The sequence below is a fragment of the Eumetopias jubatus genome, unplaced genomic scaffold (assembly GCF_037043125.1).
Source record: "Eumetopias jubatus isolate StellerSeaLion01/CBP00866 unplaced genomic scaffold, mEumJub1_p1.0 scaffold_15, whole genome shotgun sequence".
NCBI lineage: Eukaryota > Metazoa > Chordata > Mammalia > Carnivora > Otariidae > Eumetopias > Eumetopias jubatus.
This window is the reverse complement of record NW_028274821.1, coordinates 57,928,376-57,950,206: the sequence shown is the minus strand read 5'-3', so window position 1 is coordinate 57,950,206 and position 21,831 is coordinate 57,928,376. Positions and strand designations below refer to the sequence as shown.

The window sequence follows — 21,831 nt, the reverse complement described above, 5'->3', positions numbered from 1 at the left end:
CCAGTATGGATTTTTCCATCATGGCCAGAATATAAGTCCCCTACACCAAAGTCTTTAAAAGTTATATATAGTGTGCTGCATTTTAAAATTCATTGCAGGGGTGCCTGGGTGGCTCAGTCAGTTAAGCATCTGCCTGCCTTTGGCTCAGGTCATGATCCCAGGGTCCTGGGATGGAGCCCCACATTGGGCTCCTTACTCAGCAGGGAGCCTGCTTCTCCTTCTCCCTCTGCTTGCCGCTCGGCCTACTTGTGATCTCTCTCTCTCTCTCTCTCTCTGTCAAATAAATAAATAAAATCTTAAAAAAATAAAAAATAAAAATAAAATCCATTGCAGAGGGGCGCCTCGGTGGCTCAGTCGGTTAAGCATCTGCCTTTGGATCAAGTCATGATCCTAGGGTCTGGGATTGAGCTCCACATTGGGCTCTCTGTTCAGCGGGGAGCCTGCTTCTCCCTCTCCCTCTGCCTGCCGCTCCCCCTGCTTGTGCTCTCTTTCTGTCAAATAAATACATAAAATATTAAAAATAAAATTCATTACAGAAACAGGCTGTTTAAAACACTCAAACACACACACACACACACACACACACACACACACACACACACACACACACACACCAACAACCTAAAGTAAAAGCTTTTGTAAAGGACAGAGCCTTTTGTAATGTAAATATCCACCCCGAATGGAGGCCCTGGGTTGGAAGAAATCTGAGGCCTTCCCTGCACAATGTATGAGAAAGAGATTTTTCAGCAACAATGTAGAAGTTACTTTGGAGTAAAGCAGGTTATACCTTATACTCCTTGTAAGAGAAATTGCCTGGCTCACAGTTTTGGCTGCTTAGAAAGCCATGGGATCTTGTCCTTCCCTGGTACAGTCTAACGTGAACAGATAAGCTAGGGTCAGTCAGATTCTTTCTCCAAGAGTTTTGAACTGGGACTCCTAAGAGAACTGGTGATTGGATGGAGATAGTATGGAGATGTTTGTGTGTTAGAATCCAAAGTGGCATAATGAGCTGGAAACACACTAAAGTTATGAGGGAGCAGAAACCATTAAAAAGTTGGCTGATTAGGAAATGAAAACAGGGAATGAAACATAGCTGCTAAGAGAAGAAGAGAGTCCATGAGAGATATAGAGAAAGTAATGAGTACTTACATCTGTTTCAGAACCAATAGTTTTCCAATTCTGATTCTAGGCTACTTATGTATTTATAAAATACCCATGCACAAACCCCCACATACACCCTTTCCCCCTTCACCCACCCTCCCTTTACTTGAGGTAATTTGAGTGAGCCTCTGTTCTTTGCAATTTAAAGAGCTTGACTAAAATCTGTGTGCCTTCGAGTTTGCCAGGCCCATAAAGACTACAAGTAGGAAAGCCTTGGGCATTCCAGGCAGAGGAACAAAATCATTAACAAAGACACAGAGACTTGGAACCGTGTGTTTGTCTAGGGATAAGTAGATTTTTCTTTTTGTTTTGAGAGAGAGACAGAGAGAGAGTGCGGGGGGCGGGGCGCGGGGGGGGCATGTGTGCGCGCGCGTACACACACACACACACACACACACACACACACACACACACACACCAGTGCTGGGGGGTGCGGAGGAGGGGCAGAGGGAAAGGAAGAGAGAGAATCTTAAGCAGGCTCCATACCCAGCACCAGGCCTACCACAGCGGGCTGGATCTCACAACCCTGAGATCCTGACCTGAGCTGAAATCAAGATTCGGAAGCTTAACAGATTAAGCCCCCCAGGCACCCTGGGATCAGTAATTTTTTTTTAATCCATTTATATCCCAATTTGTCCCAAAGTAAGATTTGAGGCTAAATATACGACACATGGGAAAAATAAGTAAATAAGGAAATGGATGTGAGGTAAAAATAAAAGTAGGGAAAAAAGCTTAACATCAGGAGTAGGGTCCCTACATAATTAACAGAATTAAGCTGCTTTGACTAAGACAAAGGCACAAGCAGCTTCTGCTGCAGGCCCAGAAAGAAAAGTTAGCATTCAGAGTATTGTAGTACATATCTTTCCATCATGCATTTATTTACTCATCAACTGATTCATTCAGTCATTATTCATTCATCCAGTATTTATTAAGCATCTACTATGTACCAGATCCTAGGATGACAGCTAAAGAAGAACCAAGGTTGAGTTGGTCCCACCTCCAAGAGTTCTCAAATCTAGGAAGTGAGAGAGATAGAGGACATAAACCCATCACACAAACCAGAATCCACTGACTCCATGAGAAGGACAAAGTGTTTTGAGATACAAAACAGTGAAAAAGTTGATCAACAGCTGTGTGCTTTGCTTGCTTCTTCCATACAACTCTGTCTCAGGGATCGGGAAGACTGAATGCTCCATACAAATCCCTAACTGGCAGAAAACAATTTCATGTCACTTGCTCACAGCTGGAGACAGAGAATCAAAATTACTCTTCAGCATCAGCCTGTAGGCTGCAAAGCCCAGGGATAAGCACAAGAGCCCTCTGCCATTGTTATTCGAGTACCTGGCATGTTCTGAGTACTAACAATGTGCTAGGCTCCACAGTAAACAGGGGAGGAGACCAAGTTCTGGCTGAAAATGCTCACAGCTGTTTTGTAATCTGATAATTGTGCATGACAAACCTCAGACCGTAACTCTGAAAATAGCATGACTATAATCATAACAAAATGAAAATGCCATTGGCAAAATTTGTTTTCTAGTTATCACTTCCAGAAGGAATTCCATAACACTATTAGGGGAAGAGAAGAAAAAATTCTCTCAACTTCCTGCCACTAAACCTCTAATTATCATCATCTGCATCCATCCCTTCCTCCTTTCTTTTGTCCTGTTACAGTGTTCTGTCTCCTGTCTACAAGTGATCCACTCTCACCTCCTCAGAGACTTGGCTCTAGTCAATATTTTACGTCTCCTGATCTCCAACTTCTTCTCTATGCTGGGGTCCCACCCCTCAGCATTTAACATATTCAAGTCTTACTTTTATCCCTAAAAAAAAAAAAAAAAATCCTTGTCTACGTAGTCTTTATTGTCTTCTTAGCTCAGTTCAGTCTGGCTTTTACCTTGAAAATTGTTCTTTCCAAGGTCCCCAGTGACTTCCTAATTATTATATCTAATGGCTATGTCTAGTTCTTATCTTCATTGACCCCTTAGCAACATGTGACACAACTGATCACATACTCTATAAACACTGTAAACTCACTATACACACTCTTCTCTAGGACATTATTCTCTGTTGTCTTCTATGTATGTTCCTGTATGTCTTCTATTCTATGTTGTGTCTGACTTCTCTGGTCATTTCTTCTTATCCTACATTTTGAACTCTTCTTCCTTTGTCCAAACCGTAAATCGTAGTGCTCCTCCTAGAAGTCTTCCCTCATTCCCCCAGAATCAGTGTTAGGATATTCTACTACATGCTTTCATAATACCCTATGCTACTTCCCAATCACACTCTATCATTCACTCAACAATCATTTATTGAGAGCTTCTGGTGTGATGGCCATACGTTGGGAACTTGAGAACAGATGTGAGCAAAAACATCCACAGGTCTTACGCTCAAGGAGCTCACAGTCTAATGGGAGAGACATAGAATAATCAAATAATTACACAAACAAGTGAATAAGTACATACTAGAATGCAGGCTAAAGAAGGAAGGATCAAGATATATTACCACATAATAGAGGAAACGACCCTATCTTCATTAACAGGGCAGCAGCATTGGGGCATGTTGGGATTGATGATTGGGCTGAAATCTTAGGAATACTTGTGTGAGGGAGGGTTTGAAGAGTGTTCCAGAAAGAAGTAACATAGAGGGGCACCTGGGTGGCTCAGTTGTTAAGCGTCTGCCTTCGGCTCAGGTCCTGATCCCAGGGTCCTGGGATCGAGCCCCACATCGGGCTCCCTGCTCAGTGGGGAGCCTGCTTCTCCCTCTCCCACTCCCCCTGCTTGTGTTCCCTCTCTTGCTGTGTTTCTCTCTGTTAAATAAATAAATAAAATCTTAAAAAAAGAAGAAGAAGAAGTCACATAGAACTAAAGTACAGCAATAATAAGGAAAGAGTGATAAAAGTTAAGGCTTAGAGCTCCAAGTGGGCCTTAGCCCAGATAGGCCCCTGAAGGGTTATCTAAAAAATTTGTCCCTATCCTAAGAGCAATGGGCAGTCACTGAAAGGTTCTGAGTGGGAATGACATAATCAAACTGACAGTTTGAGAAAATCACTTGATGCAGTTGTGGAGACTGGATTAGAAGGAGCATGAGTGGATGAGGGGGATACCAGTTACAAGGCTTTTGCAGCACTCTGGGTGAGAGATGGATAGGCTGGGCTAAGAAGGTGGAAGTGAAAATGAAAAAAGGGGTTTGATTTGAGAGATATTTAGGAGCTAAAGGGGTAAAGGATCATATCTAGGGCTTGAAGAAGATAAGAGGTGTAAGGATGACACTGAGAAGAAGGGTCATAAGAGCATGGATATCTTATTTTGAAACATACGGATACATTTTACCTGCCCTTCGATTCTGCTCACCTCCTCTTGTCCTTTCTTCTATGGATCCCAGGCCCTGTCATCAGACCAAAAATCTCTGAATCACCTAAGACTTGTTTTTGGCCTTGCGTGCATTCTTGCCGATTCTCCCCTACCCTAGTCACCCCTCATCAAGATCATCAGTTCTAAAAGTATTGTCTGTGAGGGGCCTCTGGAGAGACCATAAAATGATCCAAAAATGCAAGGCTTTTCCTTTGGCTCTCACAGGCAAATGATGCAAAATTCCAGACTGATTTTTTTTATGGTAATAACTGAGTTATAAAGAAGTACTAAAATTTGTTAGTCATAAACTAAAATTAGCTTTTAGCTGGAGTTCACAGAAGACTCTAATTCAGTTCTCTACTAAGAAGTCTGGCTGCCAGGCAATGTTTGGCAACGTTGCAAAATTCCTCCTGCACATATATACACATGCAGCCAGTTGGAATTCTCAAAATTTTCAGGAAGGACACTTCATTATTGGGGCATTACCAGTGATGTTTTGAGCTGGTCATGGTTTATGGTGCCTGACATTCATGCATTTTCATTACAAATTATGATTCATGGAGCTCTATAACGACCAATTTAATATGGCATGGGTTATTTGATTAACCCTATGGAGTAGAGGGATACACCTCTCTGACCTTATTTCCTGTCACTTTCCGCCTTCCCTTCCTTGCTGATCCAGAATATGTATAGCAACCTTCCATCTTAGGAACTTTATTGTTGCTATGCCCTCTGTCTGGAGGCTAATTCATTCATTTCCTTCAGGTCTTTCTCAAATGCCACCTTTGTGAGACCTTCAGTGATGACTATATTTAAATCATAATCTTCTGGTTCCCTGAACTTCCTACTCCACTTCCCTGCTTTATTTTAATCCTTGACACCTATCACCATCTGATCAACCATATATTTTACTTATTTATTTATTTTTTTCAATGTTTTATTTATTTATTCATGAGAGTCAGAGAGAGAGGCAGAGGCAGAGGGAGAAGCAGGCTCCCCGCCTAGCAGGGAGCCCAATGCGGGACTCGATCCCAGGACCCTGGGATCATGACCTGAGCCGAAGGCAGACGCTTAACCATCTGAGCCACCCAGGCGCCCCTACTTATTTATTTATTGATAGTTTACCTCCAACTAAAAGATAAGCTCCATGAGAACAGAGATTTGGGGTTGTTTTGTTTGTTGCTATATCACCAATACCTAGACCAGTACTTGGCATATAGTATGTGACCAATGAATAATTATGGAATGAGAATGACTATATCATCAGAATTGTTGCTCTTAAATCTCTAATGCTCAGCTCTTAAACCATGGTACATGTGATTCAAATTTGAATCATTCACAGCCCCACTGCCAAAGCAGATATAAACATGAACCCAGAAAAACATGCTTCTACGGTGACATTTTCTTGTTATTACTCCCGGCTAGTCTCTTCTTCCCAGGCTTACCCATTCCTATCCTTCAAACACACTCAGATCAAAACTCCTAAAGAACAGCTCCAGGCATTCAGAACTCATATTCAATTCATTTTCAGAATTTAATATATTCCAGACATTGTGCCAGGTTCAGGGGACTCAACAATGAATGAGATAGACATGATCCTTGCTATCACTGAGTTTATAGTCTCAGGGGGCTATCACCCTATCCTGCCTCCAGAAAGGGGACTTAATCCCTTATAGAATATGACAGCCAAGCTGAGACTTGATTGTATGGCCAGAAATGAAGAGATTTGAGGCAGAGTGGCATGGAACAGGTGGCAGCAGATAGAAATGATTATACCAAGCAGGTAGAGAAAACAGCAGTTTCAAAGGCCTAGAGGAGAAGAGTGTGTGGATGTCATTTTCCAGGAAGTGAGGGCAGTTCAGTGTTCTGGGATTGTGGAATGTTCACAGAACAATAGTGGAATTTGAAGTAGGGTTGATAGCAAGGCTAGATAGACCATGCTAGGCCTTGCAGGCCATACAAAACAAGTCTGACTTTTGGGACTTTATCCTGAGAGCAAGAGGGAGCCATTGAAAGGTCTGATCAGTGGAGTGACATGAACAATGGAGTTACACTCTTCTCTGTCCCCTAATAAGCTCCATCCTGACCTTTCCTTTCCACTGCAGGCATCCAAGTCATTGATACCACCTCCCTGAAGCTTTTCTACTGTTCCAACCTGCATGTCTCTCTTCCTGCCAGCCCCAGGAATCCCATTCTCTTTTATCTTTGTATGCCTGTGTTCTGTGCCCCCACTGAACTGAGTTCCCAGAGGAAAGGCACAACTTCTCAAACCTCTCTAGACTGTCCCATGCCCAGATCACCATTGACCCAGATTGCCATTCACTGAGACAAGAGACTGAAAAATACAACCTAGCACAACCCATCCTTTTCTCACACCCCACACACCAATATTTGCACAATATTAAAACAACCCTTCCCTCCAGGGGTCAGGGCTGATATGTGAGTTGAAGGTGAGTTGACCCAGGTTTTTCTGCTTCCTGTCTGCTGTCACCTCTCTCTGCTCTCAGGGAAACTAGCCTCTAATGTCTCCCCTAATGGGCTGGAGAAACTGACCCCAAGTTTGTTCAAACTATAAGTGCTAGAAAAGACAAATATCTGCAGTGACAGAAAGCAGTGGTTATCTGGGGGTGGGGGGTTGGGGAGAACTGACTGGGATGAGGGACAAGGAAACTTTGGGGATAGTGGAAGTGTCCTCTATCTCAATTGTGGTGGTAGTTCACAACTATATAAATTTTTCAAAACTTGTCAACATGTATGTTAAAATGTTCATTTCATTGTATGTGAATAAGACATCAGTAATGCTGAATTTAAAACAAATTTCATGTAAAGTCAGTAGGCCCAAGCACAATACATGCATGACCTTCAACACAGAGCTCAACCCCAACATAAAACTAGGCCATGGCCATACAGGAATATCAGCCTCCTCATGGTTGCAGAGATCTAAGAAAGATGAGTCCACCTGCTATGGAAGGCCCGGTGAAAGAAGCAAAGTAGCAAAGGCTAATATGGAGAAGGCCAGACCAAAATATGTAAAGTCACAAACATCATGGACACAGGTTTGCTCTCCAAACCTCAAAATACCTAGATCTGAGTGAGGAAAATTTAGAATAAATAAATAGAAGTCCTGCTTCACAGAGCCAGAAACTGCATATTAGTCCCAAGGTGATAACTCAAAAAGGGTTTGGAAAAAATGAATTCTTAAAGGACTGAGTGGCAACCACGGAGGGATCCTTGAAAAGCTGGGCCTTACCTCACCTTCCAGAGTGATGCTGGGGAGGAAAGTAGAACTCTGTACTTGGTGGGTGAAGGGGCTAACTCCTGGGTTTCCTGTGAGAAGGAATGACATCTAGCCAGGTGGCAACAAGGACCCAAAGTTCACATGGCTGAATGAGTCATAGGAGTGGCCCAGGGGCTCACAGCAGAGAGACATACGAGGCTCCAGAAATAGTCAAGGGGCCAGTGCTTGGTGTGTGCAAGTGTGTGAGTAGGAGGTCAGGCAAGAATGGGAAAAAGGTCTCTCTCCTCTTCCTCTTTACCTGAACTCTCTCTCTTGACAAGTAGCCCAGCACAGAAAATCTAAGCCAAACTCCTGTATATAATCTGTTCTGTGTCTGCTGTACAATTCTCTTTCACTCCTTCTGTGGGCTCTCAAAGGCCTGTGTCCCCACCTAGCCCAGCGCTGGGCATACAGCAAAGGGCTGGAAAGAGAATTTCTTCAGGACGAGCATGTGACGGCAATGAGGGATGCATTAGTGGGAGTTAGCGTGGGGGGTAAGGAGGATAAGTGGGTCAGGAGGGTCTGTGGTATGAGTGGAGAGAGGGAATGGAAAGGTGAGGGGACGACAAGTGGAAAGGGGACGGACGACAAGTGGAAATAGTGGGGCAGGGGCAGTGTGGGAGAGGAAGCTAGGATTAGAGGGGCAAAGGACAGGGTTAGAGGTCAGTGGGAACACAGGCCAGGGGTCACAGGGAAAGAGAAGGTTAAGGGTCAACTGGGAAAGGATAATGAAGGATCAGTCGAAGTATGATCAGTGATCATTGGTGGCGAAGGTCAGAAGGGAGAGAGCTGTGTTTACCTGCCTACGAGGCGGCTGTTTCTGGGGCATCTTGGAAGAAGCAGGAAACACCTCAACACTTGGAACACCTACAAAATGTTCTCTTGCCTGAGGACAAGGAGTTTGTCCCCTCGATCACGCACAAGAAATCTGGATTCTTTTTCACTTCAGTTCCCAGTCGCTGGGGTTCTTTGGGGACAGCCGTCGTTGTGGGTCCCCGCGCCCTTGCAGCATTGAATCTGCTCCTCCCTGACGCGGTTGCCCAGCAACCGACCGTTAGCCAAGGCGCAGGCGCCTCTGACGCCCCCTCCCGGCTCGAGGGAGAGGCGGGGCTGGGCGCGCGGGGAACCTCCGGCTCCACTAAGACCCGCCCCCTCAGGAATAATACGACCCGCGGCAGCGCGCAGTAGAACTCCGGCATGTGGGAGGGGCTGGGGCACCCAGGCTCCGCCTCCTCATGAATAATGCAGATTCAGGCGGTGTCCCGGACCCGGAAGTGGAGTTGCCGAGTCACCGCAGTGGCTGAGCTGCTGACAGGAGGCGGCGGCGGAGGAGGAGGCGAGGCAAGACCTGCGGCTTTGCCCGGCCACAGCGGCGGTAGCACTAAGGCAAGCCTACGGAGCCACGCCGGGCTCAGCCAGCCAGCGAACCTCCCGCCCCGAGCCCACCCCTCCATCTGCCCGGACGTTTGCCCGCCCGACTCGTCCCGGGCGGCCTAGTCTGCACCACCCACCCGACTCCTGGGGCCGCCGCCCCGCGCGGTCCCGTCGGCGTCCCTGGCCGCGCCCGGCCCCCGGCCCGCTCGCCCGCCGGCACCATGATGGAGGAGATCGACCGGTTCCAGGTGCCCACCGCGCACTCGGAGATGCAGCCGCTGGTGAGGGGGCGGGCGGCGGGCAGGCCAGGACCGGGAGGGGGCGCTGCCCGAGGGGGAGGGAGGGAATCAGGCCTTGGTAACTGCGGAGGGGGCGCCTTGGAATGGGTCAAAGGGAGCCTTGAAATCACATCGCCGCGGGAGGGAGGCCTTGCAGGACAAGAAAACCGTGGGGAAATACGCGGGGTGACAGCGAAGAGGCCTGTAAAGGCTCGGGGCACCGTCAGCAGAGACAGGCCAAGGGAGCTACGGGGAGGGCCGTCGGATGAAACGTTTGGGGCACAATGGTGTACACTGCTAGTGGAGGCCCTTAGCTGGGAAAGGAAAGGAACTGTCATGGGGCACCGCCGCTGGCAGGCCCAGAGGGCTGGGATGAGAGGTGAGGAGCCGCTTAGCCCTAGAGGCCTGTGATGCCTCCTGTGGGCCAGGTGCAATTAGGCTAAAAGGGACTGGGAATAGGCTGGCAGAGGAGGAGGGGTCCAGCCCTCCAGTTCTCTGGGTAAGGATGGGAACGCGGGGCCGGGACCAAGGTCCGGTGGGGGTAGGGGGTCGGTGCAAGACCCCTGAATTCCGTTCTTCTCCTGAGGAGAGCGCAGGCAGTCTTAGGCAGGGGGGTGCTAGAGCCGGAGTCACGGAGGAGAGAGAGCAGCGGGGAGGTGGAGAAACGGGCGCGGATGAGAGCTCTGGAACCGACGGGAGAGGGGGCGGGGTCGCGCTGGAGTCGCCAGTGCCCACCCTTTCGGAAGAGCCCCCAGCATCCTCGGCCTCTGTGCGTTGAGTCTTTGCTGGGCGCCCATCCTGTTGCCTGTCCGCGGTCCCGGAGTCTGGGAGGAATGATGTCATCGTTGCCGGCGCGGAGGGCATGGAAGGGGGAGGGCGAGGCGGGCGGCCGAGGCCATCCTTAGGGGAGACCATGCCCGATGGCCACCGCTCAGGGGGGTTACCTGACTGGCTTGTACCCCCGGCGGTGGGCAGCGGGGTGAGAGGCGCCGCTGAGGCCTAGCCAGCTGATATAAGGCGAGGGGGAAGGGAGGGAGTGCCCTGCTCTGTTCACTTTTCCATCTCCCTTCCTCCTTGGAGCCCGAAGGGGAGCTGGAAGGAGAGAAGGCAGGCCAGGAACCTGAAGGTGTGGATGCACTATTCTCTAAGCTCTGCTGGAGCTGAGCAGAGCTCTCCAAAGCTTGAAGATCTGGGGCTCCCTAAGGCTCCTCCTTCTGTGTTAGATAGAGAGGTGAAGAATAGGTTCCACGCTTGGGCCTTTGGGTCCCTGGTTAAAGATGTGCTTTGTAGCTTCCTGAGCAAGTAACCTACCCATTACAGCAGACCAGACAGACCCTGGCAGGGACCGATGACCCACCCTAAGCCACACCTTTTGGGGGATGGTAGAGAGAATCATTAGGAGCCACCTATCAGGAGATAAATGGCCTTTCCCCCTTTTTATGACTACTTAGTTCTAGAAGCCCAAACAGAGAAGCTTTACAGACGTATACAATATGAAACTGGGGAGAGAGATGCTGATGGACTTTTTCCTAGGCTGATGCCCTCATTGGAATATTTGGCGGCCAGAAAATCCTGATGAGAAGTCTGTCCCATGAACTGGAAGAACTTTAACATTCCTTTCTGGATTATCTTTCCAGCCTGGTTTGTCAAACTAGATTGCCCTTCCAGTTCTTAGCATCTAATCAAGAATCAAAAGGGTGGGTGGATGAAGTAGGAGGAGAAGGTCCAAGTGAGTCAGGAGAAGAAAACAATGAGTTAGTTCTTGCCTCCCATCTCAGGTTCCTAAGAAGGTAGGCAATAGTTGTCCAAGGAAAGGGGGGGGGAGGAATGGGGTCACAAGGCCTTCTTAGTTGTCCTTGGTGCCTTTGTTATTGCCTGAAGTTCTCAATGATAGTTTGAGTGAATAGTGATCCCAGAAAACTCCTGAGGTGCTTCTGGTCTCTGTGACTCTAGAGTAGAAATGCTTATGCAAGAAGGCACTTATCAGAAAAGGCTGCCTTCAGACCTTTTTCTCGAAGGCTAAAGGAGCCCTTCTCTGCAAGAGGATACTTTGTTGAGGTTGATGAGAGCCTTTTGGAAGCGTCAATACAGTCATCCCTCCATTTGGGGGCATAGGCATTGCCCCAGAGACCTCTGCCTCTTGAAGTCTGTTCCCAGGTTGAAGTCTAGAGGATCCCCGAAACTCCTTAAATGCTTTGTGTATTATTGAGACCAGCAGACCCTTGCATGGAGTTTCCAAAAGAGCCTTTTTTTCAGGGCATAAGGAATCAAAATGGTATACCACAGAGGAGAAGGGCAAAGCGGCTCTTTGGAGGTATTTGGGTAGACCATAAAAACTAGGTAGACCATAAAAACTCAGGCTTGGACTCAACTGTGACCTATTTCATTTTTTTTGCCATTATTTATTGAGACCTCTAGGAAGTCTCTCCTCAGGGCTCAATTTTCTCATTTATGAAATGAAGACAAACTATCTCTTTAAAATTTAAACAAGAGCTCCTCACTCTGTCATCCAAGGACTGTCATAGGGAGCTGGTATCACTGTTTTAGCTAATTCATTCACCAGATATTTATGTAGTATCTGCTCTGTTCCAGATATTACATGAGGTATTGGGGACACAGTAGTTAGCAACACAGATACAGTTTGGCAGAAGTTTATTGTTCATGCTCACTCCTTCAGTGTGAGCCCCTCTGAAGGCAGAGTGGGGGCTGTTCCCTTTAGCCCTAATGGAAACAAGGCAATGCTGGTATCAGCATCTGGACCGAGCTATACTGATGGAGGCCTGTCACAGGGACTCCATCATTAAATAACCCTCCCTAGCCCATAGTGGTGGAAAGAATCCAGAAGGCATTCTTTACTTGAAAAGCTCTTCTAGGGAAGAAGATTTTTATTTTTTTCTTATTTACTTGCAAGAGAACCTCAAGCTTGAAAAGGAGGCCTAAGGGAGTGGCAGGAGCTGGGAGAGAAGGCACAGCCGGCAGATCTGGGTGTTTCCAAGGTGCTAATTTAAGCATTAGTTCTCAGCTAGTGGGAGGAAGAGGAAGAGATCCCTGCCCTGTTGTTGCTGCTGCTGTTGCCACAGCTGCATGGAGCCTCCTGTCTGGGATGGGAGTTTGCCAGAAAGGAGTGGCTTCCCTTTTTTTCCCATCACAATTATTTAATTGGCCTGGCTGCATCTCAGTAGCTGAACCAGGCCTGGGCCTATCACTGAGAGCACCCCAGGGGCTCTTCCTGTCTCCTTATGAAAGGAATGAGAATTCCTCTTGGAGACCTCGTCCTGTGCTCCACTCCTGCTGTGTTCATCTCCTAGACAATCCTGAGTGTTTCTAACCACTCAGATTTTCCCAAAGAAACTGCCAGGGATAGGCATACCTTCTACTCAGTTCTGTGTCCAAGCCACACATGCACCTCACTGATCTAGGGAAGCTCCCAGATGTCCCAAGTCTCTCTGTTGAGCAGTTGGATTGAATTTGGGCTGTTGCTTATGTGAGCAGCAGGGATAGGCTCTCTGGCCCTATCTGTCTGTTGGACTGATTGGTGCAGCCTCACAGTCTATGTCTTTTCTTTGGCTGCAATTGGAGAGGAAGAGATTTGTTGCAAAAACAAAAACAAAACAAGAAACAAACAAACAAAAAACCCCAAATGGAGCTTTTAAGGACTTAATTATGTCAGGTAAAAATCTTATCTCCTGTGCTCTCAGAGACCTAAGAGACCAGGAAAAAAAAAAAAAAAAGCATATGGCACCAGATGGGGTCTCTGTACGCCTGAAAGAAATGCTAGTCTGTCCTCCTTGAAACCAATATTATCCGTTAACTCATTTGTTTAATTCACGAGCATATGCTCATTTCCGGGTACTTTAAGGATAGAGACAAGTGAGATTTCTCTAGTAGGTGGCCAGGAAAAGGATGGGCTCAAACAGCTATAGGAAGCTTTTAGATATATGTCAGGAAAGAGTGGAAATCAATCGAGGGTGCTCCTGAGTAAAATAGTGCCCCTTGGGAGAAGATGAGGAATGCTGAAATTTTGACCCTTTGACCACATGATTTTGGAAAGATGTCTCAGACTCCTCCTGCCTCTTGACAGTCAGAGATGGGGTTGGTCAAGACAGTAATTCAGTGAGTAGGCCATAGCAGCTCCTGAATGTGGCGGAGAGAACACTGTAAAGATAGCAGGAGGCCACTGTGAAAAATTGACCTATGTGTATTCTGTGGTCTGGGAGCCTTTAGTTGCCTTCTTGTAGTCAGATGACTTTTCAGTTTAAGGGTAGATTCTCCTAGTGGGTCCACGTGGCTTATGACCCAGTAGTATTTCTCAGGTTCTGAGAAGAGGCACATCCTTCTCTCTTTTCGTATATTGCAAAGCGAGGATCACGTTTGCTCAGGTCTCCCCCTTCTCCTTTACTACTCCTCTCTTTAGTCAACAAACACGAAGAACCTACTTCCTGCCAGATGTTGGGCCAGGCTTGATAACACAGAATCTTGCTTGCTTCAGGGATACACACAATCAAGATGAATTGAGGTACTGCAGGTAGTGAGCACTGCACGAAGTAAGAACCAGCTCTCAAGCAGGGCCAAAGGAAAATAGGAAGCGCTCTCATCAAGTGATCAGGGAAGGCTTCACAGAGGAAACACTGCTGAACTGGTGCTTAGAAGACCAGCAGCTTGGCAGACCAATAAGATGAGGTGAGGGCAAGCGTTCCAGCCAAAGAGCATGGAGGAAGAAACAAAAGGGCGCATTTGAATCAATGAAGGGTTTAATTAAAGGAATAACATGATCAAATTTGAGTTTAGGACTATCACCCCAGGAGTGGATGAGAGATGGGCGAAGGTGAGATTGGAGGTTGGGAAACTAAAATGGAGGTGGTGCCGTACAAATCCAGGAAAGAGATGATGAAAGCCTACATTAAAGTAGCAAGAGAGGAGGGACTCATTAGTATCTCTAGATACTAATAACGTGGAGTAAGCAGGATATGGTACCTGTTTAGAGGTCTGGTGGAGAGGTAGGGAGTCAAGGATGACTCCCAGGTTTCCAGCATGGATATCTAGAAGTCAAGAGGCACCATCACCACCCCAGGAAATTGAGGGGAGGGAGTCTCTGTACCTCTTGGCTTCAGGGAGATTCTCTCTGAGAAAGCTGCTTTTTTTCCTTTGCTCTGCGTTGAAACTGCATTCTTGGGGTTATGAGGGACTCAGGAGGACTGGAAAGCCAAAGACCAGAGTGATACTGGCCCCAACAGCCTCAAAAAGGGTACTGAGAAATGTGCTCACCTACCAGTGAATATTTTTCCCCTGAAACCTGCTCTGATGAATGCAAGCGAATTGGTGGTAGCAAGGAGCGATGGTGTTTTGTTGTTGTTGTTGTTTCCCAGCAGCACTTTGATGAAGGAAAAGTAAAATCCTTTGTTGGCTAAGAGAGTGTTTTATGTTGCAGTTTCTGGCCTGGCCTTTTACCTTCATCCTGGTTAAGCTTATAACGGTTTTCTCTCTGATTGGTTGAGCTGGGCTCTTGTACTGATTTCTTTTTTTTTCTTTAAAGATTTGATTCATTTATTTATTTGAGAGAGAAAGCGCACACAGAGGGAGGAGCAGAAGAAGCAGAGTCTGTGCTGAGCCTGACACAGAGCTCAATCCCACAACCCCGAGATCACAACTGGAGCCGAAATCAAGAGCCAGATGCTTAACTGACTGAGTTATCCAGGCGCCCCTCACTGATTTCTTTTAGAATAGATGTGTGAGTTAGTTACTGCTTCACCTTCAAGAGTCAGAATGGAAAAGGACACATACCTGCCTTCTCTGACACCAGCCTGGAAAGCTGCACTTGGGGTAAAAGCAGTTTCCAGACTGCTATCTTCCAGGCAGGGTATGCCAAGGGAGCATGCTTCTGGAGTGAGATCACTCAGAGGTGACTTGTCGCCTTAAAGGCTCCAAGTATAGTCTTTGTAGGCAGGTGCTTCAGTGGGTAGCTGGGTGTCGGGCTGAATCAGTTCCAGCCCCCAGCTGCCTGCTGCTTTTTACTGACTATCACTCAGGGTGAAAAGAATTGGAAAACAGAGGGGCGCCTGGGTGGCTCAGTCAGTTAAGCGTCCAACTCCTGATTTTGGCTCAGGCCATGATCTCAGGGTCAGGAGATCGAGCCCTGTGTTGGGCTCTGTGCTCAGTGTGGAGTCTGCTGAAATTCTCAATCTCTCTTCCTCTGCCCCTGTATGTGCGCACTCTCTCTCTCTCTCTCAAATAAATAAGTAAATTTTTAAAAAAGAAAGAAAAAGAAATGGAAACTTAAACCTGATTCACCTCAGGGACTCGCTCCCCTCCTTGAAAGGGCAGATGGAGCCTTGTGTCTAGGAAGGTTATAGGCGACTCAGCTTCTTGGGCTTAGCTGCTTCATGCCTTCCAGTAGACCTTGGGAGAACGGGTGCAGGGGAGGCCCAAAGGGGCAGGAAGAGGAGAATCAGGCTAACAGCAGATACCCACAGATGCTGGCTGAAAATAAGCAAGAGGCGTGGCTAAGCAGGCTCTCAAGTCATTGTTTCCTAAGGAGACTCTAGTGGGAATGTGGCCATCTGGGCCAGAGAAAGGAAGGAAGGAAGGAAGGAAGGAGGCAGAGCTGGGACCAGCTTTGGATCCGGCTCTGCTCTGGAGTTCAGAAATTGGCACATGACCCAGAGGCTTCACTGTGGAGCAGCCAAGTGAACTCCTGGGCTCTAGAGAGGGACTCGAGAGGGGAAGTCCACGAGAAAGGAGGCCCAGGAGGTCTGGCCTGGGGGACTTGTAGACAGGAGCCAGTAGGAGTTCACTCTAGGTCTTAACCTTCTTAGGAGCCGGTTCAAGCGGATATGTACTTGCATGTTGTTATTCAGCGATGTCAAATTGAGGATTAGTTGGTTGTGGTTCTTGAGGGTCAATTTTAAGTTTCTGTGATGATGATGATGTATGTGTGTGCATAAGATGGAACTAATGGCCACAAACGGTGTTTGACCGTTCTAGCCCTGAGGAGTGTAACTATGACAAAAGGCCACACCCAGGCAGAAATGGGCCCAGCTCCTATGGTACCTAGCCTGGTTTTGCCCGTTTTCATCACCAGACTCTTGACTGTCATTACCAGCGTCTACCCCATCTATCTGTTTAAAATAATACCTGAAGGGGTACTTTAAGATTTATTGAATTAACTGCATCTAAATCATGGAGTGAGAACTATATGTACTTTACTATGTAGTTAAGTTAAACATAATTATGTACAAGTTATAAATGATTTATAGTTCCCCATATTAATTTCCAGTTTTATCCTTGTAAAGGAATTGGTGAAGCCCTGAGCCAAGCTTGGCTTAGACCAGCATTTCCTTTGGTATAATCCTTAGAAACATTGATCCTTTGAGATACTTTATGGGGGACTAAAAATGATCTGTAGACAAATTCACTACACACTCTATCCCATCACAATGTTTACTAGTGTTTTAAAGGCTCTGAGAAGTCCTGCAATAAAGAAACCTTTCCAGCTTTGTTTAACCCAGTGTTTTACAAGCTTGTGTAACTATGGGACCTTTTTCATGTTATCTATTATATATATACATATAATATTAATATATATATTATATATATTATATTAATATATATATTAATATATCTATTAACATCTTACAGAACCAATGTGGTTTGTGGAATATTCTTTGGGAAACTCTGTCTTAGAAATTAGTCTCTCAGGGCATCCACGTGGCTCAATTGGCTAAGTGTCTAACTCTTGGTTTCAGCTCAGGTCATGATCTCAGGGTCGTGAGATCAAGCCCCACATGGGGCTCCATGCTCAGTGCTCACTCTGCTTGAGATTCTTACCCTCTCCCTTCCCCTGCTCTCTCCCTCTCTCAAAAAAATAAATAAAATCTTTAAAAAAAAAGAAATTAGTCTTTCTTCTGATTCAGTCTAGATTTATAGTCTTCCCAGTTCTTTTGAGCCTCTTTTATAATCCACACCATTTTGCTCCATGCTAGTCTGTAATGGGATGTTGTTGCTTTGTGTCAGGTTTGCCATCAGCAGGAGGTTCTTAGGGAATTTTGGTCAATGCAAAAGCAAATACCTAGTGCCTAGTTTTTCTCATGATAATGTTAAAGGGGTTTTACTTCCTTTCAAGTCCCTCTAATAAATGTTGGTCTGGTAAAACCAGTATTTTTACCATTAACCTTTTTTTGACAGCTTCATTGAAATATTGAGATATAATTCATATACGTACACTTTAACCATTTAGTACTTTACTTTGTGTGGCTGCTGCTTGCCTCAGTTCTGTTTCTCCTTTGTAGCTGTGGGCTGTGCTCTGCCCTTCTGTGTTCTGCTATGCAGGAGAGAATATAAAGATTATAGTCATCAGAAAGAAATCTCTCATCAGAAGGAATCCCATCTCAATTGGGATTTAAGCTGAAAAAAAATGATTCCCTGATTGGGTAGGTGCCTCAGCACTTCCTTTATAGTACCATTAAATGTGCCCCCTGGTCATAGCAGTTCAGGAGGAATTCCCACATAATCATTTTACACTCCCTACTCTGTGGGCTACATAAAGCATGAATGAGAAGCAGGTTTCACCCTTTATGCCAATGCCCACTGATCAGTAGTGGCTGCCTGGAGCTTGTGTTAAGGTGGATTCTGAGGCAGAGTCCTGGTTCAGTGAGAAAGAGTGATATGGTTGATTTTCCATGTCTGCCATGGTCTTCAGCAGGGGAAACATTGTTCCTGCTTGCCATCCTGGCAGCCCTGAGCCCTGAGTCATCATAGTTATCCTAGGCAAAGAACACAGGAAAGGAGGAATCTTGGAGATGTTAGGCAGCTCAGCAATCTGTTTCACGGACAGGCTGGAGTCTTATGATATGGCTCTTTAAAAAATAAATGGAGAAAACGGATCTTTCCTGCCCTCATATTCAGCATGGATTTTTGAAGTATTGACTTCATATAAATTTAATAATCCTTTGGAAATAGGCCAGGCAAGAGGAAGTAACCTTGACTCTGCTGAGCGAGAATAAGAGGGGAAAAGAGGCAGATTTAGGAAGAGACCTCATAAGTACCATATAAGTGTCTGGCCACACTTCAGACTAAGCCCTTGACTAAAGGATTAAGGAGAAGGAATAGGCTACAAGAGGAGACCCTTAAGCCAGCAGTTACTGGAGAAGAAAGGCCCTACTGTGGACTATTCAGCCTTAGCATTCTTTTTCTCCCAGGCTAACCAAGCCCTGCATTTTCCTTCTACCATTTTCCCAGAGACTGGTTTCCAAATCTCCAGCTATCCTGGCTGCTGTAGTGGATTTTTTGAGTTTTTCACCCCTGGAACTAGACCTCTCCATGCGATCTGACTGGCGCAGATTACTGTGGGGCAGCCGCTATCCATAATATTGGTACTTGTACTTCTACTATTATCAGTTGTGATTTCATGATCATATTTAATAGCTGTACCTGTTGTTATATTGAACTCAAGAGACATCTGAAATAGGGCAGACTTTTGCCTTAGCAGTGTAGAATCAAGGCAAGAACCTGGAATCACATCTTGGGCTAGGCTGGCTGCTAATACAGGTAAGGGTCCACTGGTGCTAGGGAAATGGTGGTTTCATATTGATTAGAAACTATGCCACATGTATGTAATTGATCCTTACTCTCAGAGAGGTAGCTGGCTGAATTCAGCAATATGGAATTTGAATCTAGGTGAGGCTATGTGATTGGGTAGGCTAGGGTAGACCTTCAGAGAGCTAGTATTTATGTGGACAGAAAACTTATGTCAATCTACTACATGATGTAGCCATGAGCAGAGCTAATGTGCTCTTGAGCTGCATTCAGGTCCTAGGAGTTCGGGTCCTTGGAGGTGACAGGTCAGTGCTATCTGAAGTCCTGTGTTCTATGCTGATGCCATTATTCAAGAGGGGAAGTGACTGGAATGAAGGAAGGAGTCAAAACCTTACCATGTGAGCACAGTTGGTAGAACTGAGGCTGTTCAGCCTGGGGAAAAAAATAGTTGCAGGGAAAGCACTTTAAGGTTTCAAATGCTTAAAGAACTGGAGTTAAGAAAGGAAAAACAGGCTTAATATTACCTGTGGCTTCACAGGGAGGAACCAGGGCCTTTGGGTTGAGAGTGTGAACATGCTTCTGTGTCTGGGCTTCATTGCCTTCCGTTCCCTGTGGTAGCAGTTCTTAAACTGGGCCAGAGGCCAGGGCATTGGAATACATGTTGCTCTCTGCAAAATGCCACACTAAAGTAGGAGCTAGGAACAACACTCTAACAATAATCATGGCTCTATTGATGTGTGTGTAATATAAACATGCCTAAAAAATCCACTGTAGAATGAGTAGCAACTCTCCTACTTTTCTGTTTATATGTGTTTGCTAATTTTTCCTATCTTTCAAGCCTATCACAAAAATGCCACCTTCTTCATGCACTCTTTTCTGTCCTCCAATTAGGTATAAACTCCCCATTCTACCTGTTCTGAGGTCCAAATACATTCTCTTTAGAATGTGAAGTTTATGGATGCAGTTATCCTTATTGTAAATTCCTTTCTAAGGTAGATGAAAAGATGTTTCCAAAGCACCTGAAGCACCTTGTGAAGTAGATTGGGAAAGTCATTTTTGCCCATTTTACACATATGCAAGCAGAATCCCAGAAAGGTAAATAGGCTTGGCCTTAACCCAGCTGGAGGTTGACATGGCCTAGACTAGAACGCAGGTATCCTGACTCCCAGGCCCATGATATTCCCTTACAATTTGGGACCTAATTAAGTTCTTTTGCATCAACTTAAACTTCTACACTGGCTTTTGAGGCATCCACACTAAGCTTTGCCCCTCCCAGGTGGCCATATTTTCTACCATTCATGCCAACTTTCTTTCTAGTAGGTCAAGCCAGGCCCCTCACCTCCTCTTGTCTATTGGTATCTTGAGGCCTCCTCTCCTCCTTTTTGTTTTTTTAAAGTTTATATATTTAAGTAATCTCTCTACCCAACATGGGGCTCAAACTCATGATCCTGAGATCAAGGGTCACATGTTCTTTCAACTGAGCCAGCCAGGCACCCCAAGGCCTCCTCTCCTCTTAGAAGTTCTCTCCACCCCCCTCCTCTGCCTGTCCCACTCCTGTCTACCCTTCAGAAGACCATATAAACTCCCTTTCTCCAGGAAGCCTTCCTTGACTATAACAGTAAGCTCTCAACCATCCCCAAAGCCTCTATGACCTCTAGCACATAACTTGATACATGTGATATCCTAATTTGAGGGGTCCACTTTGATGTTGCTATGTTGTGAGTCTCATCACCCCAATGCCCCTTTTAACTCCTTGGCAGATAGTTCTGCCCCCAGAACTTATAGTCTGGCAAAAAAGCGACTTTCTGTCATGAAACAGAACTACAGAAGAAACACAACTACTGCAGCTGGTTTCTTTAAAGATGAGTAAAAATGGAGAGGATGTTGGGAAGTCCTCTGGATGGGACCAGTAGAGACCCAGAGGAGAATGAGTGGTTGAGAGTTAGTAAGTGGAATAGAGGGTACATGTGGGGAATTGTGGAAGATTCAAGGGAATACATGGATGGGGCACTCATTCATTATTCACAAAATACCATTGTCAGGGGCGCCTGGCTGGCTCAATCAGCAGAGCATGTGACTCTTGATCTCAGGGTTGTAAGTTCAAGCCCCACATTGGGTGTAGAGGGTACTTAAAAATAAAATCTTTAATTAAAAAAAACACATTGGGAATCTGCTATATGCAAGACATTGTACCAGACACAGGGAATAATATGATGAATAAAGCAAACATGGTCCCTGCCTTTATGAGCTGGCAGTCCAATGGGAGAGACAGACACTAAACAAATGAAGTGTGCTAACAAAATCACAATTACAAACTATGACAAGTGATGGAAAAGACAAGAACAAGGTAGCATGAGAGAGAATAATAATGCCTTACACATTAGATTGCGGATGTCAGGTAAGGCTCCAACGAGAAAGAAATGTTTGGAGCAGCTGGCTGGCTCTGTCAGTAGAGCACATAACTCTTGACCTCGGGTTTTAAGTTTGAGCTCCACACTGGGTGTAGAGATTACTTAAAAATAAAATCTTTAGGGGCACCTGGATGTCTCAGTTGGTTGAGCGTCTGCCTGCGGCTCAGGTCATGATCCTGGGGTCCTGGGATCGAGCCCCGCGTCAGGGTCCCTGCTGAGCAGGGAGCCTGCTTCTCCCTCTCCCTCTGCCATTCCCCCCCACCCCCCCACTTGTGCTCTCCGGCTCTCTCTGTCAAATAAATAAATAAAATCTTTAAAAAAAAAAATAAAATCTTTAAAAAAAAGTAATGTTTGAGCTCAGACCATAGAACGAGAAGGACCTTGAATGCCCTGACATTGAGTGACTTGCTTCACGTTCCCCAGTGGGGTGGAGACTCCCAGAATTGGTA

General features: G+C 46.0%; 2 protein-coding genes across 6 annotated transcripts in view; one reads left to right on the top strand and one right to left on the bottom strand.

The window, feature by feature from the left end:
* Nucleotides 1-8,987, bottom strand: part of DNAI1 (dynein axonemal intermediate chain 1) — a 65,147-nt gene extending 56,160 nt beyond the window's left edge. Inside the window, exon 1 of the mRNA XM_028115158.2 lies at nt 8,841-8,987. Within this exon, the coding sequence (XP_027970959.1) occupies nt 8,841-8,987 (147 nt within the window). The remainder of the gene's footprint in view (nt 1-8,840) is intronic.
* Nucleotides 8,988-9,080: 93 nt separating this feature from the next.
* Nucleotides 9,081-21,831, top strand: part of FAM219A (family with sequence similarity 219 member A) — a 52,640-nt gene continuing 39,889 nt past the window's right edge. For 4 of the 5 annotated variants that reach the window (XM_028115260.2, XM_028115259.2, XM_028115257.2 and 1 more), the window contains exon 1: nt 9,081-9,443. In XM_028115260.2, the coding sequence (XP_027971061.1) occupies nt 9,384-9,443 (60 nt within the window). In that variant the 5' untranslated portion in view covers nt 9,081-9,383. The remainder of the gene's footprint in view (nt 9,444-21,831) is intronic. The other variant, XM_028115258.2, reaches the window with a different exon arrangement.